Source organism: Chelon labrosus (assembly GCF_963514085.1).
Source record: "Chelon labrosus genome assembly, chromosome: 10".
NCBI lineage: Eukaryota > Metazoa > Chordata > Actinopteri > Mugiliformes > Mugilidae > Chelon > Chelon labrosus.
In genome coordinates, this window is record NC_140360.1 from 20,490,797 (window position 1) to 20,509,229 (window position 18,433).

Below are 18,433 nucleotides of genomic sequence, written 5' to 3' on the forward strand. Positions count from 1 at the left end.
AGCCAGGGTTTAGTTGCACATTTCTGTTCATGTCAGGGGTGTTAATGAGTGGCAGGCGAGTAGTTGTTCAGAGACCCTCTTATTGGCATCAAACACAGACGGGGCGGTGCACCATGTCCAACACTTCAGATGAGCCTGTCTTACTTTCAGTAGATCTTTTATTGAAACCGGTGCAGCCATTTATTTTAGTACAGTCCACAGTAACATGAGCCATAACAACATATTTAGTTTCAGAGACATATGGCTCAAACTCTTAATAACCCAATATTTATTTCATGAACCATTTTATACAGTCCTGTGTTTAAAAGAAGAATACTGTTGTTGTTGTTTTTTTTTTTAATATTTTTCTTTTTGCTAATGGAAGATGCTTGTAGATAACAAAAAAACTGGAAATAAATATATAATATAGCCTCAGGAGTATATTACCCCCCGGTTTGCTGTGGTGAAGCTACTCAGTTTTCTATTGATTAATTAAGTTTTGAGATTAAAATGTGTACAAATAGACTAAATATTAAGTTGTATTGCTTACACACTGAAACAGGAGGCTGTTTAATAATGGGTTTTAAAGGAACTGTTGAATAATAAAGAACAGCTGGCAAACATCTTAATAATACTTGTACTCTGAAGCAGAACTTAGCAACATTTGCTTCTGGTCAATTTACTTTTCTTCAGCACAACAAAACTGGTGTTAAACTCTAACCGAACTTACAGGAAGGTGAAGTGCTGCACGGCTTTAGAAGATGTCAATATAAATTTACAATGAATAAATAAATTTAAATGTTTGTGCAGATAAAAAAAACTGTTTAGACACAAACAAGTGTATTTTTTTTGAATGTTGTTTTATCACTTAGCTCAGAAACCTACTAGAGTCTAACTAGCTTTACCCTGACACAGTAACACAGACACGAGGCAGGACCAGCAGAACCAGGACTCCAGGTGATTCCTGTTAAACTAATTGTAGAACTTGGGTCCAGGTGTGGCCAAGATGTCCTCAAAGGGAGCGCTCTGGTGCAGGTTGAGGGCTTCTTGTTTTTTCAGGACCAGCAGACAGAAGAAAGTGGTTGCAGCCTGCGAACGATTTGTTCCTTCACAGAGCGCCTCCAGGCTGAAGGTAGGGTCACCGTCACTCTGTCTCTGCTGCACACACAAGAGAATTTAATTGCCCACCAACTGTAATCCTGCCTCATCATGTTTAAATCCCTGTCCACTGGGACTTCAGATTTGTATCTGCCCCTCTGTATTAAATAAAGCTAAGATGCTTTCTAACATGGAAAACAGTCACGTGTCCTGAACACGCAGGCATTGATGTGAATTAATACCATTTATGAGTAAGGTGGTAATATGTGAACATTTATTTTTAGAGGCTTACTTTTAGAGCGTTCAGAAGCTTCTGTGCTCGCCTCGTTATCCTCCTCTCCTCCAAGTCCTGGCTGTCCAGCAGAGACTGCAGGTTAGAAAAGTATCAGTCAGTAATGCCGGGCTCATCGCCAAGGCAACACAGTAAATGAACACCTGCCATCTGTCAAGCGCTGATGGACTGGAGCTCCCCCACTGTACCAGCTATTTTCACAGACAATCATCCATATAAGTTCACTTAAATTCCAAAAGCTGAAGTCAGCAAAAAGTGGACCCCGACAGAGGACAGTTTCCTGCGCTGTTTGTATTTGTAACCTTGTGTGTTGACGGGCACCTGAGTGTGAAGGGACGTTGACTGAGTGTCCTGCTCCAAGTAAGACGGATGGACAAACATGGAGTCCTCTGAGGGAAGTTCTGGATGAGTGAACTCTGACCTGTTTTCATCCTGACAGACACACAGCACAGATTATAAACTAAAAACAGAACAGGTGAGGCCCATTATTTATCGTACGCTCTGTTCACTTGCGGGCTAATGCTTACTTGAGTCAGATGTGAGTAATTCTCATGTTGGTTCAGGTGATCAAGAACCGTCAGCTCAGTGTTGTGTGTTCTTTCAGGATCCATTGATGAATCTACGACACTGACGTCGGTGGTGAGGGCACTTAGGTCTCTCTGAACTACATCGTAATGACAAGAGATGTAAATGCTGTGTACAAAATATACAGTAGTATCAACAGTGACCACAGTCCAGTTGTTTCCTCACAGGGAGGCGTTGTAGAGTCGTATGGCCTGAGGGACAAACGACCTCCTCAATCTGTCCGTGAAGCAGGACAGAGGCAGCAGCCTGTGACTGAGCGAGCTTCTCTGTCTGACTTTGGTGTCGGACATTATTCATAATGGTCTGGATTTTGTTCAAGGTCCTTGCATCTGCTACTGATGTCAGAGACTCCAGCTCTGAACCACCTCTACACACTCCTCGTTGATGGTCACACTTCATAACAGCTGAACCAAGAAACGTCAAGCCAATGGTGTCGTTGAATTGATGCATGTTGATGTTACCAACAGTTTCAGATGTGAAATGGCAGGAGCAGGGACAGACAGGTTGACTTTTAAAGGCGAGTGTAAGTATACATGTAGTTTTTCTTGGTTTACATGATCCATAATGTGAATTAGCATAATATTGTTCACTTGCTCTAAAGTGACGTTCACGAAGAAAGAGACCAGCAGTGATTTGTTGTGCTTATGAGAAACTGGGCAGGTACTAAGTTGAACTAATCTGAACTTTGAGGTAACAAAATTGAGGCGACAATGCAGAATTCCCCCAAACGTTTACCTCAGGTTCCTACCACCTAATTCATCACGCTAGAAGGGGGCTCGGAGTGTTGAGTGAACCCAGATGGGTACAGTGTAAGAGGCCAAACAAAGTGATATGTTAAAGATTATAGTTCATACTAATCATAATAAGTTAAAACTTACCATCTTGTCCATCCTGCCGCATCTCCTCCACCTCCTCACACACACTGTGATATTTCACTTGGAAGACACTTTTGACAAAGAGCTGGAGAGGCAAAATGTAATTCGAAGTTACAGCAGTCATTTAAATTCATTATTCGCTGATACCAGTTTTTTAGTTATTAATACACAGTAGCAGTTACCAAAAAAATGCTGATGTTCGAATAATACTGTTGGAAGTGTAGCAGAGTTTTACCTCCTCTATCTGTGGGGCCATCCTAGTGGAACATGGCTGTGCAAAGAGTTTGTCTGCACTTCCTCTCTCCTTCCACTGCATCAGCTCAACGGTCGGAGGGGCCATGTCCAGATGAGCAAGCAGGTCTGAAAAGTCAGACAGCTGCTCTCTAATGGCTTCGTTGCTCAGCTCTTTGGCATGGTCCACCACCAACTTGCGTTTCCTCTTCCCTTTCTTTCTCTCAGAGTTTGCTGGGAAGGAATAACAAGAGGTCATGAGGGGAGGGTACTTTTCCTGTATCAAAATTCTACCGTTTTTCTCCTTGCATAGAAATGTTCAGATTTATAAAATAGAAAAATGTTTAGGAGTTGAAGCAACAATGTTTAAGCGTACGAGTGATGGCCACAGGTTCAAGAGCAAAGGCCTCCTCATTAGCGAGCAGGGTGGTCTCATTCAGTGTTGGGGTCGCCACCTCCATGGGATCTCTTCTATGAGCAACTGGAAAACAGGGAGACTAGTTTAAAAACATTTCTGAATGCAAATGTACTTCCTTTGTAAATAATACAATTCGCTGGTGATGCATATCATAACTAATCACTATTTAGCAACTGCACGAATGAAAACGGGAAGTAGGCAAAATATTTATGATGATGAATTATCACCTTGTTGATCATTTAGTGTAGAGTTCTCTAGATTTTCGTTGTGCGGCTCCTCTGGGCTGAAGTCATTTGCCTCGGCAGGATCACTGGTGTTTGTAAAAAAATCTACATAATCAATAGAATAGAATAATAAAAAAAAACAATTAATTTCATGTCTGGCAAAAGGAAGCAACAGTTTAGCTTTAATGGCGTACATCCTACAGGGACTTTTTCCAAATGATTAATGACCAGCTGACATCAAATCCAAGATAACTTGAAATAAGTCTAAAGGCATATACGTGTCAACAAATGTCAGAATCTACTGATCCCTTAGGAGACTTAAATAAAGTTTCTTAATGGAAATGTACAAGTGTCAAGTGTGGAAGATCTAGACTGGAAACTGGAAACGGCAAGTAGATGGGTATATTTGATAAGATTTTATGATTTTTCATTTCAAGCAAAGCGCAGTCCATTTCAAGATGATGTTCACTGTTATAACATAACAGTTTGATGAGATACTTCCAGTAAAGCAAGTTAGTAACCCAAATATTAATTTCCTTTTTCAGTTCAAGGTGCATTTCAGGACTAAAACTAATCCTAAACATTTCATATGTGAATACCAAATAGGTCGAAGCCTTGACCCTCATCTCCAAATGTGTCTCCATATTGAGTCAAGCTCTGGAAGTTCATATCCAGCACTTCATTTTGGTGGTCCTGGGACTCTTCTCCTACCATCAGAAGAAACAAAAGGAGGGGGAAAAGAAAATGAGAAGTCAGCACTGTAAACCGCCATATGTAAAAGGTTGGCAATACTTGTGTTTTACTAAAGAAAGGTAATTTCAGCAAATATTACTCAAGTAGTCTTTGGGGTAGAACAACTTGATACAAAAACAATTTAAAGCTGAATAACAATAATATATTAAAATGCTTTACCTTATGAAAACAGTCTATTTCTTACCGATGTCTATAGAGTTCAGAAAGCCATTTCCAAAATCCTCCTTCAGAGTGATTTCTTCTGACCGACTCTGATTCAGTGAAAAGTGGTCCGCGGCATCTATGCCACTGGTATCCGAACACAACATAGTGCGGACATTTACAGAATGCTCATTTATCAAGATGATATCAAGAATTCCTAACCAATGACGTCAGTAAAGTCTGGAACATGAGTAATGTTGCATTCACAACAGAAAACATGTTATGTTTCCAGTTAATAGCATTTGAGTTGCATGATGATTTCCTTTTTAAGCTAGTCATTAGTTTTTTTTAAATTGCCAAGTGGAAGTGATATATGTCAAAGTAAACCACAGTATAAATGTACCTGGGGTGTGGCAGCTGGGTATCAAAGTCAGCAAAATCTTCTGTCAAGGTAATTGCTTTAATTGTGGCCTCGAGCCCCTCCACTGGCAAATCTGTCTGACCTGGTGTGTTGAGAGAGAAACAGTGAAAATAATGCTTACATGTACTGTATTAATAAGTAGAAAATACACAAACGGAAGGCACTGATTTAACTGAGGAAGTATTTCTTTGAATAAGTAAAGAAATATAAATACCTATAGGACAGTTTAGTGTGAGTGTATAACATTCTTGCCTTGACCTCCTAAAATAAGCATTTGTCTATGTCACCCCCTGGTGGCTACTGTCATCAGTCAATTGAAGTATTAACCCTTATATTCAGTTGCCAGTTTATTGGGAAGCCAAAACTACTCAAGTCAACCTCATCTTCTGTTTGGAGGATACACGAGTTTGTGTTCTGGTTTTTAAAATACACAGAAGTGTTACTGTCAGTCGGTTACTTACTTTGCCCCATTAATTGGAAAAGGGTGGACAAAATAATATGCATGTCCATCCGTAAAATCTAAACAATTCAAATACTCTCTTCAGCAGTAATGAAGATTAAGACCTTCATTAAGATATGATTTGTTTGGTTGGTTTGCAGAATTGTTAGACTGCATGAGTCCTAGTATAGTAAACCCAATAAACAAGCAAAGGTGCACATATATATTTAAGCAGTAGTAGTCTGCAGAATCATCGTCTCATTGTTATCAGATTGTGCAGCATGCCATGTTTCTGCTGCATTAAATGGTCATCAGCTTTTTCACTGCACAGGTTTCAGCCTAATTTGTTTAAGCAACAATGTTATAATCTAAATCCAAAAAAACAAATTGCAATAAGAGTAACTGGACTTGTAGAGTTTCTTGAAGATATTTTGCCACTCATTCAAGTAGCTTCAGTTTGAAAAGGCTGGTGGACAGTGGGGATTTTAACAGGAACATCTGTGGGTGTTGCCCACCTGAAAATTGCATGACTAGGGTCTGTTAATGACCAGCGTCTTACCTGTGATTGGAGGAATCGGTTTGGATCTGGGATCATAATAGAAACCCAACAAGTCCAGCTCCCCTGGTGTCAACTAATTTTTTGGGAAATATCAAGATGACTGAGAGGCTTCACCATCATAAACAAATTGCAGCTCTGTGGGAGCTTTATTTGTGGGACAATTAAGGTTTTTCTTATTCTTATTAAGTATTTAATATTTTACATTGATATTGTTATCTGTCTTTATGTGTCACTGCTATTTACATAATTGTTGACATGGAATAAAACAAACAGCGTGTGTTACCTGGCCTGAATGCCATTTTAATTTTAAGCAGGGCTTCACTGCAGTCTGCCAGGAGATACTTTGCTTTTCTGGAGTAGATTCTCACCACACCAAGGAGCAGATGACCAGATGTCCGCAAACCAATTTTCATCTACAAGGATCACATAATCACATCTCAAAGTGTACTCCCACTTTAGCTGTAAGTTATCACACAATATGGGGCTTTAGACATGCATTTTGCAAAGGGTTACCTTTGGGGAAATTATATCTCTGATGGTTGTTTCCAAATTGCATTCAAATACATGGGCTTTGGTGAGCTTTCTCTCCCAGTGGGCTGCTAGCCATATTTTGGCTAGAGCCCCACGCTTTGACGTGAACAGTTGCGTGTAGAACATCATTTTGGTTACTTAGATGGTATCTGTGAAGAACATATCAATATTTAACAAGTGTAATGTTATTGCTAACTAAGCCTCTAGGGTCAGCATCAGCTAAGGTTAGCTAACAGTATTAGCAAGGAGGTGTCTACGTAGCTACGAGGCGCCAGCAGAATAGCTTTTCAGACTTATCCATTATAGCGGCAAAACATTCAATACCGTTCATAATTTAGATAAAAACATAAACTGCTATTTTATTTATTTATACTCGTATATGGTATAGGCCTAACACCGACAGAACGGCCTACCTTAACTTTGAAAGTGCCGCGTTTTGACATTCGGAACGTGCACATCACCGCGAGCAACGTAACCTAGCAACGTCTTCCGCTAAATAAACTAACAAAACAGATTACAAACATGTTGAACAATTTTACTTAGACACCGATGTGAGAAAATCTATGAATATCAATAACTATTTATAATAATATTTTGTAAATATTTTAAAATAAACAAAATCGAGATTGATTCCCTATTTGGCGGTTTTCCCTACTTTTCCATCGAAATGTTTATGTTTTAATCCACAGTTTGTGCTGTTAGTGCGTCATTATCCTGTATAAAAACTGACGACCCGTCCGTGATCCGGGTTTTGTGTCAAAATTTCCTAGGCCAGACCACAGACCAGAACATGTTCTCCCTCCAGAAAACAGCGGTGGACGCGCGTTCAGGGCAAAGCTCGCTCACAAAATGTTTTGCCTGTACCACGCGGACGTGACATTCACAGCTGCATCTAAAATGCTAAAGCTACATGATGTCCATAGAAGTGGTGGCCTGTTTATGTACTTACTGGGTGAGTAGTAGCAAAACAATAATCTGGTATGGAGTTGTAGCAATGAATATGTGCGACTTGCACAGGTACTACAGTGCTAATCATGCATTGTTAAATATGGAGATGTGAAATTAACTTATCTGTCGCTTTGGATACACTCGTCGAATATATTTAGGCTTTTTACCGACAGGTGTGTTTATTTTTGGTTTGAGGAAAGAAATGAAAACCACTTCAGGAACGTGTTCTGGATATTGTGCAAATGAAAAAGTTTAAGAACCGTTTACCCTCCCGCGTTCACTGCCAATTTAATTTTACTTTCCAAAAAGAGTTTACCGCTCGATTTATTTCTCTAACCGGAAGTACGTTAACAACGGTCACCATGGTAGGAGCTCTCTGGTTGGTGGGTCAGCAACCAATCAGAAGGCCAACAAAGGGAAGTCGAGCTACACTTCCGGTTTCATTTGAAAATTGTAGGCTAAGCAATATCTGGAAATGTAACAAAAGAATCTTGGTAATAATATTTCTAATATTAATAGGGAATAATTCAACACTTTGTCAAACAAATAATGTTGAGGAAAAAATAAACTTTACTGGATCAAATTTAGATATTTCTCATTCATTACACCAGCATTCATATTCGTTGTACAGCATTTCAAAAGAAGGAAAATGTGTTGCTAAAATTCTTTTCTTAATAAATAACTGAAGTGTTGGAAGCCTCAAAAGAAATAAAGTGCAATCTGCTCAGCCTTCTTCAGTGGTTTCAAGCACCAGTGGGCTATTTAATTATTACCAGCTGTACTTCAACCGAGTGCATAGCTTTGATTTAAACATTATTTTCCTCCTCCCAAAGGGTCTTAGCTAATCCAGACCTGTAGATAAGAGTCACTGCTGTTCAGATAAAAATGCAGAAGTAAGATATTTCTCAACCTTTGGGAATGTTACAGCATATTGCGCTCCTGAGCTAATATTTGAGCAGATTTCTCATTTTCTGACAGCTGCTATCTTGTGAAAAAGGAAGATATAGTTTCTGAAATGCTAATTTTGTGATTGCCACTAGAAATACTGACAAGTTTTGAATCAGTCAATAGCAGATACATCTAACTGGTCAGCTGGCATGTCGTTTGTAGTTCATGTTCTGAATATTTTTTTTCATCAGCTCTTTTTTTCATCTCAGTTAATTTAATTTTAATGCCATAATGAACTGGTGGAGTCGTGGATGCAGCAGTAGACATTCATTCTGGTGCTGTCACACATAGGGCTTTTCTAATTTTTCTTTTTTGTTCCACCTCATTTCCTCTTTCCTCCATCCTCCTGTCTCTGACTCAGAAATTAATGTCAGCATGCCGCCTTAAACGATGTCTCAGTTCCTTTAATACATGTTGAGGAAATTGGAGCAAGAGGAGAGAGGCTTACTGGAGGAGCTGCTTTGTGAATGAACATACACAGGTGTATCATTTCCTGTACTGACTGTAGCTGGAATACTATACCACTGTGGTGAATTGAGTTATAAGTGAATATATCAGTTGCCATGAACACTTTTGGTGCAGTTGTGCCACAGTGCATATTTAATCGACGTCACTTTAACACGGTGCCTCTGATGGAAGGATGTCTTATTTTGTTAAATGCCTGTTCCCTCAGCTCCTCTCTCTTCCCTGCCTCCTCTGCTGAAATCTTATTAGGAATGATGCATATGCAGAAGGCAAAGTGAAAAATGAGAGCAGAGAACACAATACACTTTAACTGTCTTGATTGATGAGGCTTTATTCATACAGGTTTGAGGAACACCCAGTGATGATGAGTGTAGTTCCACCCCAGAAGGTGAAATGAAAGTAGGGGATGTTTGTTATGGGTGATGTCCACATGCCCACAAATTAAAGTGATGTTGCCTTTGATAGGTGGATGTGCTGGTTTGGCCAACAGAGACAGAGACTTTGTGCTTTTGTGTTGAGAAATTCAGATTTCAGCATACATATTCACAACTCTTTATTGTTTGATTGATCACATCAATACTACTTTATTTTCCTTCATCAGAAATGTAAGATATCTGGGGTTGAATGCAGGTAAGCTTTACTGTATGATAATGTGGCCACACCTTAACATAGTTAATCAGAAAACAGATTTTAGTGCCAGCATAGTGGATTTTTTCTTTTTTTTTTTTCTTTAAAACAAATCAGTCTAAATATCCTTCAGATTAAGTCAAGGTTGATAATTGTTCCACATGTTTTTCTGTTTGTATGCACTAGAGGGCATCAGGGTACTAGGAAGGATCAACCTGTGAGATGTTGTATTGGATTTAAGTTTCACCTCTTATTGCTGTTACCTGCTGAGTTACTGTTTTCATTTTATTCCAGCTCTGATAGAAGTAGATCACTTCTTTTTACATGTCAGCAGAAATATAACAGTCCGAGTTAGATTTTCTCTCAGTTTTTCAAATATCTTTTTTTGCTTGTCCTTCACCTCTCAGATGTTTAATTTTTCTTTAAGCGTGTAAACATACAGGAAATAACATGCATCGTATGCAATAATACAAGGAAACGGCACACTATGATACTGTTGATGTTAGTGATGTAAAGCACCACGCCAGTGTTTCTAAATGGGACACTTATATAACAGTTCTATACAAAAGTTTAGCATCATCAAGATTATGGTATTCAGCAAAATAACTGAGAGCAGTTGATTTCATTTTGGTTGCAGTGGTTTGTAGTATTATTGAATTGTACTGTGTTGTACTGACGCATGTTTCTATTATTTTGACAATCCTATTTTAGTCAGTGGGCTTGACTAAATAACAGAAACAGTTTTCAGTTTCATTCATTCCAGTTTAACTGCACCACAAACTACATCCTCCAAGGTGATCATACAGTTGAATTACCACCTTTTCCTGTGATGTTTCAACATAAACTGAACATTATAACAGTCATGGAGGGGGATTTTGTGCAAGACTGTTATATTAGAATTCATCTTCAAATTTTTTTTTTTTTGTCTGACCAACATTTTCCAATTATATAATCCAGTAAAAAAAAGTCTTCTGTGCTAAGATTTTGAAAGTGGAGTTTTGTAAAGATTTTAGGAGATCACTGATTTAAAAGCCTAGTTGGATTAATCAACTTTGGAGTTACCTGATCCAGAGCTAATATACAAAGATATACAGCAGACGAAACAACTACGTTCTGTTCAGATGAGTTCAGTATTGGGTGTGAGTCATTTGATAACTAGCTTTATTTTGATTTATACAGGAGGTTGCAGGCCTGACCTCAAGATGAACCTACCACACTTGACTGTGGATATCGCAGACCAGAGGTGAGGTGAAGAAGCCTAAACCCAGAGACAATCACTTAATCTCTTCTTCCTCTGTCTGTCTTCCCTTATCTCTTTCTTTCTCCCACACACATTCAGTGTACACAACAAAAACTTTCCTCCAGTCACTTTTAAGGCAGAGGTCTCTGGCCGAGATGCCCAAATGAATTTGTGTTTCGTGTTAACTGGGTGCCTGGGGTAGTGTGGCCGAGCAAGAACAGTTGGTGTAGCAAGTCTGAATTTTAAGAAAGAGACAGTTTTAGGGAAAATGAGGAGAGGAGAGTTGGTGCTGGAAAATGTTACTATAAAGAAGGAAACCACATGAGGATAAGAATCTGTAAACTCTGCAGCTTTTGTATTATTTGGCTGTAACTATGTCAGTAATATAATCATATTTACTGAGAACCCTCACCCATCTCCAGAAAAGCAGTTTACGCAACTGAAAAAATTAAAGAGTCTCATGTTTAATCTTCACAATAATCAAAAAGATTAACCATTGTTTTCAGAGTCAGTTTAAAAGTTTCAAAAATACCCAGCTGCTGTGATTGTTCTGCAAGTCTCTCTCAAAATTATGTGGCATTTTCTTTTAATTCCTTCTCGGGATGTATCTCACTGCTTCCCTGTTATGGTTTGCCAGTCAAAAGCTTATCCTCCAGGCTTTTTTTTTTAACTGGGGTAAAATAAATTAGTTTGCATCCAAGTGGATCCTTCATGCAAGTTTGCTGCTTTTCCTTCTTGTTGAGTTACTGTTTTCATTTTATTCCAGCTCTGATAGAAGTAGATCACTTCTGTAGTTACTCCATTTAGGGAAACATGTTTAGTGTTTTGTAATTGAAAGATTCTTCAAATATGTCTTTTTTTTAAATGTGATTTTTCATCATCTCCACAGGGCTGGTAACGCCTCAGCTGGTGCTTTGCTGTCATTATGATTTGTGGTCAGTGTGCTCAGAGATGCTCTCTAGAAAAATCAAAGCAAAGATATAAAGCTGCAGTACAATAAAAGTATTACAGTAGGATAAGTTGGTAGTTTTTTTTAAAATATGCGTTTAAACATCTCATTAAATAGATATTCAGGCATGCAAACTCCTCACCTTTCGGCGAAATTCGCCGTTTTCAATCCAAATTGGGTGACTTATGTGATTCGTGCAAATCCGAGGAGAAAATATTTGGGGGGGGGGGGGGGGGGGGGGGGGGGGTAGCCTACTCGTTGACTTTTATTTTAATATATTTTAATAATATAATAATATAATGTTCTATATACCGTAAATCCTCTAATATTGGCCTGTATTCCATTAGCGGCCGGGTCTCCAACATTTGCCGGTCTCGCTGTCAGCGGAGGTAAATAAAGGCCGGTCATCTCGGCGGGTCAGGGTTTCGGCGGCACGGTGTGGGAGGATCCCCTCAGCGGGACCTCTCCCCGGCGTCGGCCGGCCCCCGCCGGGCGCATTTCCTCCGTGGCGGTGCGCCGCGACCGGCTCTGGGTCGACCTGGAAGTGCTCGGGGCGAAGGTGGCTCGTCGGCTCCGGCCGCGAGCTTTACAGCGACCCCCCGCATCTCACTTGGGGTCCCTGGGGTCGTGGAATCAGTGCTCACTGCGCCCTCTCTCCGTGCGGGGAGGGACGGGTCCCACTCGCTCCCGGCGCGACTGCCGACCGGCAGCGGACTCACTGTCCTCAGTGCGCTCCGACCGCGTCGCGCCGCTCATTTGTTGTTAATATTCTGTATGCATACCATGTTATGGTAACGGTACGTTTTCAATAAATGAACCTAGTATTTTATAGGTTCAAATAGACACAAAATCTTGTTTTTATTCATTCTACTCGTAGTTCGTTTTGCTCAAATAGAAATTAAGGCCTGCCTCTAATTCTGGCCTCCTTCCAATAAAGGCCTGGACCGCGATGTGCTTGAGTAAAATAAAGGCCCGGCAGTGAAATATGCCCTTCAGGCCCGAGGAAAAACAGTTTCAAAAGTTTTTTTTTTGGTAAAAATTAGTGAATTTGTAGTCTGTTGTCTTTGTAAATCTCTGTTTACCAAGGAGGGGGGGGGGGGGGGGGGGGGGGGGGTGTTCGTGGCCATTTCCCTCTTCACACTCTTCTCACCTTTTTGACCCCTGACCAGTTTGCATGCCTGGATATTGTTCTTTTAGTGAATGACAACAGATTTGTCAAACATTTAGAGGAATTGATCTTTTTTTTTTTTTTTTAATAATTTAGCCCAGCAGCTCTGTAAATTTGTTAATCAAAGCGAAATTTACTTTTGTCTCCAAACATTCATTCTGTATTTGTTCAAAAGTGGTGCACACCAACAGAGGAATTTTAAACAGAGACCACACTAAGGTGCCTCTTATAACGTCAATACACTCCTTTGTAGAAAATTGGATTGCCTGTGGATTTGAACCTGGTGTGCTCTGAAGTTAATGAATAGTTTCCAAAGCAGCACCTCATCATAGATAATTAAAATCTTCAGCGATTTAAAATATTGGCTTCTGTTTGCAGGAAATGAAACGTAATCCACAACACTGTTAAAACTTCCCTCACTATATTCTGTTGGGGTACAATTCAGGTGATGTTCATTTACTGTTTCATTTTACAGTATTTATATTTGTAGGATTTATTTCAAGTTTAAAAAGATTAAATGAAGGGACTTTAATCATCCTGAGCGCTGGCTTTTTGGCAGACAATGCAACTCACCGTTCCAAGAAAAATAAGGGCAAAAACAAATAATGCCTTTAATAAATAAGGCTGCACAAGAATGGCTTTTTTATTCTAAATACATACAGAATGATTTTCTTTATATGCACACAATTCCTTACAGCACAGCACCACATGAAAAAGAGAAATCAGAATTAAACACTTTTTTTTTTTTTTTTTTGGGAAAAAAACTAATCTTGATACAAACATGCAGGGTCAGACATGACCGATTTTTAAATCCAATGAGTCATTTATTTTAATTAGATTTAAATCGATACTCACTCTAAATGCACATTATTCAGAGGGAAATAAAGTGCAGGTGCAAGACAAACCTAAAAGATCAGTTACAAACATTTAAAGCGTGAATCAAAAAAATCCTTTTTTGTAAGCAAGGCCCTTAAGCTGTTACTGTCGGCTATTTTCTTTTGACTTGGACAATATAATGAAATACTGTGAACTTCCTCTGGTTCCTCGTCTTGTGACATGGTCTTAAATTACAGGTGTCACTCATGAAGGTAAGTACTGGGTAGTCTCTGGAGAGTGCATCATTCGTAGTACTAATTTACACAGCTCTAATTAAGCTGAACTCAAGGTTTGAATTGAAGGGGTCTGTAGGAGATAGGGGCCAAAGTGACAGGGGGGTAAAAAACCATGTCTCTCAAAAATGAGTGGCTTACCATCTTGTCCAGCTGTGTACAGAAGGACAACGACTGCAGACTATTTGGCACAGTAGAGCCTCTTCATTAGATTGGTATTCTGCTCAATTCTGTGTGTTTGGTATCAAATACTCAGCCCCTGTGGGCATTAAGTGTCTGCTAAAAGTTGGTTGTTTTACTCTTACCAGAAATCATCAGCTGTCAGTTTGATTTCGTGTCTCTATTACAAAGAGTTCCAGTGGTGACAAGGACAAAATATCAGCAGACATTTAAGCCTACAGGGAGTGAATACTTCAACATGTAGGGTTAAGAATCGCTTTACGTACATACATGCAAAAGTTGCACATGTCCTTTGTGTGATGAAACCCCAATTCTTTACAGAAACTAGATCTTTTGTGATTAATTAATTTAGTTTTATCCACCTCTGTGTGGTGCGCACATAGGTATGCATTCCTCACGTTCCTCATTAACCTTGAGGCCTGCAGCGGTTTTCCTGTCTCATTTTATGCTCCTTCAGAATGCAGTTGAATTTCTGTACAATAAAATAAAACAGGAACCGACAAGTTGAAATTTCATTTCACAATAAAAGAGTATTTCATTATTAAGTATTTCAAGTTGTCCTTGCAGGTGTGTGTGGTTGTCAGACTGTAAAGTCTTGGCTCATTCTAACTTGTGCAGGCCTTTTGTTGTTGTCTCTGTCTTTTTGAGCACGTGTCCTATCTTGTTTGCTTCATGAAAGGAAGGTTGTAGCACTAGAGGGAATTCGCCTGTGGTTTGGCTGAGAGCTGGCTGACTGTCACCTCCGTGTAGGTTGATCCACTCAGTACGCAGGCAGTCCTTTGGGGCGTTGCATTCTCAGTGCAGGGCAGACATGCCCCGTAGCTCTCCTGCTGTCCATTTGAGAAACGAGTGGAGTTACTCAAGTCCTTGTTCCGCTGCGAGGTGGATCCTAAACGCTCTTTCGGCTCTGACTGCGGACTTCCCCTGTAGATCATCTGTCGGAACATAGACGTGTCTCTGTATAAACACTCGCGGAAGTTGGGCTTACACAGCAGGTAGACCATGGGGTTGTAGATGGTGGAAGACTTGGCAAACATGGCGGCCAAGGCAAACAGAGTAGGAGGAACTTGTGTGGCATCTCCAAACGCAGCCCACATGGCCACAGCAGCATAGGGACTCCAGGCACCCAGGAAGCCAATACATACTGCTATTGACAGCTGTGGAGAAGAAGCATTCACACATTCATACAGCAAAAACAAGACAGGCAGATTAGTTTCATATTACTGTCAACAAGTGGTGTTCAGACAAATCATTTATAATTGCTAAATCATCATCAAAGCCTTTGAATAATATATTTCATATTTTACTCAAAAATCCCGTCAGCAGCAAAACTTGAATTCAGTGATGCTGAAGCGGCACTCATACGCTCTGACCTTGACAATGAGAGCGTGTGCATTGGTGGTCTTGGTCTGCGGTGACACATGCTGTTGGACGGCCTGACGTGATCCCCGCACTGTCAGCAGAATGAACGTGTAGGAGAGGAAGATGACGGTGCAGGGCAGCGCGTAGCAAAAGACAAAAAGGCAGATAATGTAAGACAAAGCTGAAAGCTCGTGGTTGGGCGCATGCCAGTCAATGCAGCACGCTGTGCCGTAAGGTTCGGAACTGTAACGTCCCCATCGTGCCAAGGGTCCCACTGCAAACACGGACGCGTAACACCAAACTCCAGCCACCAGGAGGCGGGCATGTGAGGAGGAGAACTTGTTACCTGATTAGAGAGGGGATAGAGAAATACAGTATGGTAATATTTTTTTCTGTTCATCTTTGTGATGCTGTTGACATGATGATTATCATCCTCTCACCATGGTTGGGGGTGCAGACTTTAAGGCAGCACACTAAGGAGAGGGCTGTTAGGTTTGTCAAGCTGCACAGACCAAACAGCACTCCACACATAGCATAGAGCTGGCACGTGATTTCTCCAAACAGCCACCTGCACAGAGAAGAGGAGCAAAGGGATATGTAGGCCTGCATCGAATGATTATAATTCATAAATAATTTAATCCTGAGATATCAACAGCTAGATTAAAGGGACATATGTGATACCTGTGTGAAAAAGATGATGGTATTGCCAGTGGAAATAGAGAGAGTGTCATCCCAAGGTCACTGATAGAGAGATTAATGATGAAGAACTCTGCTGGTTTCAAGGTTGATCGCTTGTGATAGGCAACAAGTAGCAGAATGCTGTTTCCTATGAGGGACAGTATGCCTGTGCAAAAAAAACAAGTAAATAAATAAAAAAGAAAAAGAGAAAAAGGTTGAGCCTGGCTAGAGATGCGTGAAGTCGGCAAAAGATCAACACAGCAAAGATTGCTTTGTTGCAAGGACTCACAAAATACACTGTAGACTGAACCCATGAAGATGTCGTGTTCCTTGGAGATGGTGGAGACAAACACAGCAGACGTGTCTGAAGCATTTCCCATCTAGAACGGAGCAAATGCATTGTTGAAAAAGTGTTCAATTACAGCTACACCGATCATGCAGAACATTATGACCCCCTTCCTAATAATGTGTAGATCTCCCTTGTGCCTCCCAAACAGATGTGACTCATCAGAGAATGGACATGGGTCTTCTGAGGGTGTCCTGTGTTGTCTGGCAACAGAATGTTGTTAGTGGGGTCCTTTGGGTCCTATGGGTTTCTACTCTGTTTCTTCTGCTATTGTCTGTAGAGTATGTTGTGCTTTCCTGCAATGTTTGTTGCACAGTAGCTTCTGCCTACAGGACCAGATGTAGAAATAAATGAAAAAGCTTTCTTTTTTGTATTTTTCAAAATATAATCCTCTCTAAAAGATGAAAACCTTTCATATTAAATTCACATACACAAAGCAGGATTGACAGATGGAAAGAATTAGAAAGACTATGCCTTTCGGGATTTACAATTGGAGCATGAGAGATTGAGAGCCAGAGAACAAAACAGTTATGTTTGAGACGAGACGTGCTCACATATGCAGGAAAGAAGCTTTGGAAATTGTAGTTTTGGTCTCCCAGTCTACACGTGATGGCAGTGCAATCCAGTTACATAATGAGTAGAGTCAAGAGTGTGATCATTGAGCTGACAGTTGCTCAAGCATTTCAAAGAGCTAATAAATTAACCTAATACATTGTCTTCTCTGCACCAGCTGAAGCGTGTCAGAGGCACTTATGTTCCTTGTTATGAGCCAGACTCGTATTCAGGGAAATCTGTATCCTTTTGTCCTGCTATTTGCAAACAAGACGATGATTGCTATTCAGAGCGCCACATTGCTCCGACAGAAGAATGAAAAATAAAATTGAAGCCAGGGAGGACGACCAGGGATGAATGTGGAGTAGTTCTCGGAGGGCTACCAGAGATGATACAGAGGCAACACTGACTCTCAGGGCAATCACACTGGATGAAGAATAAGGTTTCATTACTATGCAAGTCAGCACACCAGTCGATGACGAAATCTCCACTCAGTCTGAGTGGCGGAGATTCAGCAGAGTTATGGCCAATTTTAGTGCCACTCGGATCCAAGTACTCCATTGTTGTGTGATTGATGGCTTCTGTCACCACTAAAACTAATTTCTTATCAGATTTGTTAAGAGTCCAACCTCTAAGAGTCACAGATCAGCATTCAAATATTTGCATTTTTAAATTAATTACTGTAAAGAACAAACATCAGCCAATATAAAGGCGCAATTTAAATTGTATTGACTTAGATTCCTCCTTTCAGCCATATTATTTCTGTCATGACTATAGTTACGTTATGCCAAAAGACAACATAGACTGTGGGAGGATGTTTCCTGTGTGATAACCATCCTGTAGGTGTCAACCTGGGCGAGAAAAATCCTCGTGTTTGTTTTATCTCATGCAAGCTCTTGGACAGAAACTGTCACGCCTGAAAGATTTAAACCTATTGCTCAGATCGGAGTCAACAGATGCTTCTCTCTCAAGTGTGCTGGTCTTCAAGCTCCAGCACCTCCACCAAGCCTGAGTGGCTAGTGTTGGCCTTGTAAAAAAAAAAAAAAAGTATTTGTTTTTACTGAGTAAATGTTGAGTCAATTCAGTACTGTTTAATTTAACAAAGGAACATGTTGAATTGCCTCTTAATAAGAATACAGACACTGGATATATTTTATGTGACATTCTACAAAATCTGTGGGCAAGAGTCAAGACTTTTTATTGCCAGAGGCTTTCTGCTTCCTTTTTGTAGTCTGAGTAGTATTAGTGTATGTATGTATAGTGGGCTTTGGTTGCATGGAGGTAAATGTTGGAGGGCAAAAAAGGCGCAATGCAG

The 18,433-nt window shown here is 40.2% G+C and overlaps 2 protein-coding genes and 1 long non-coding RNA gene across 3 annotated transcripts; 1 reads left to right on the forward strand and 2 right to left on the reverse strand.

Moving 5' to 3' along the window:
• Positions 1-461: 461 nt before the first annotated feature.
• On the reverse strand, positions 462-6,675 carry rad21l1 (RAD21 cohesin complex component like 1; the record flags this gene model as incomplete). Its single annotated transcript, XM_084552847.1, has 13 exons — positions 462-1,137; positions 1,370-1,444; positions 1,691-1,801; positions 1,897-2,033; positions 2,833-2,914; positions 3,065-3,294; positions 3,437-3,541; positions 3,706-3,807; positions 4,302-4,409; positions 4,640-4,743; positions 5,000-5,099; positions 6,299-6,428; positions 6,529-6,675. 13 exons carry the CDS (start codon positions 6,673-6,675, stop codon positions 952-954), a joined length of 1,617 nt encoding a protein of 538 aa, XP_084408973.1. The 3' UTR covers positions 462-951.
• Positions 6,676-7,289: 614 nt separating this feature from the next.
• LOC311493961 lies at positions 7,290-11,783 on the forward strand. The gene is made up of 3 exons (XR_014699258.1): positions 7,290-7,498; positions 10,714-10,777; positions 11,664-11,783. It is a non-coding gene; the product is annotated as an uncharacterized lncRNA (long non-coding RNA).
• A 3,089-nt stretch (positions 11,784-14,872) lies between these two features.
• Positions 14,873-16,783, reverse strand: opn7d (opsin 7, group member d; the record flags this gene model as incomplete). Its single annotated transcript, XM_084553201.1, has 4 exons — positions 16,224-16,783; positions 15,983-16,110; positions 15,554-15,888; positions 14,873-15,337 (listed from the first exon to the last, which is right to left on the reverse strand). The coding sequence occupies exons 1-4, from the start codon at positions 16,598-16,600 to the stop codon at positions 14,873-14,875; spliced, it is 1,305 nt and encodes a 434-aa protein (XP_084409327.1). The 5' UTR covers positions 16,601-16,783.
• Positions 16,784-18,433: the final 1,650 nt, after the last annotated feature.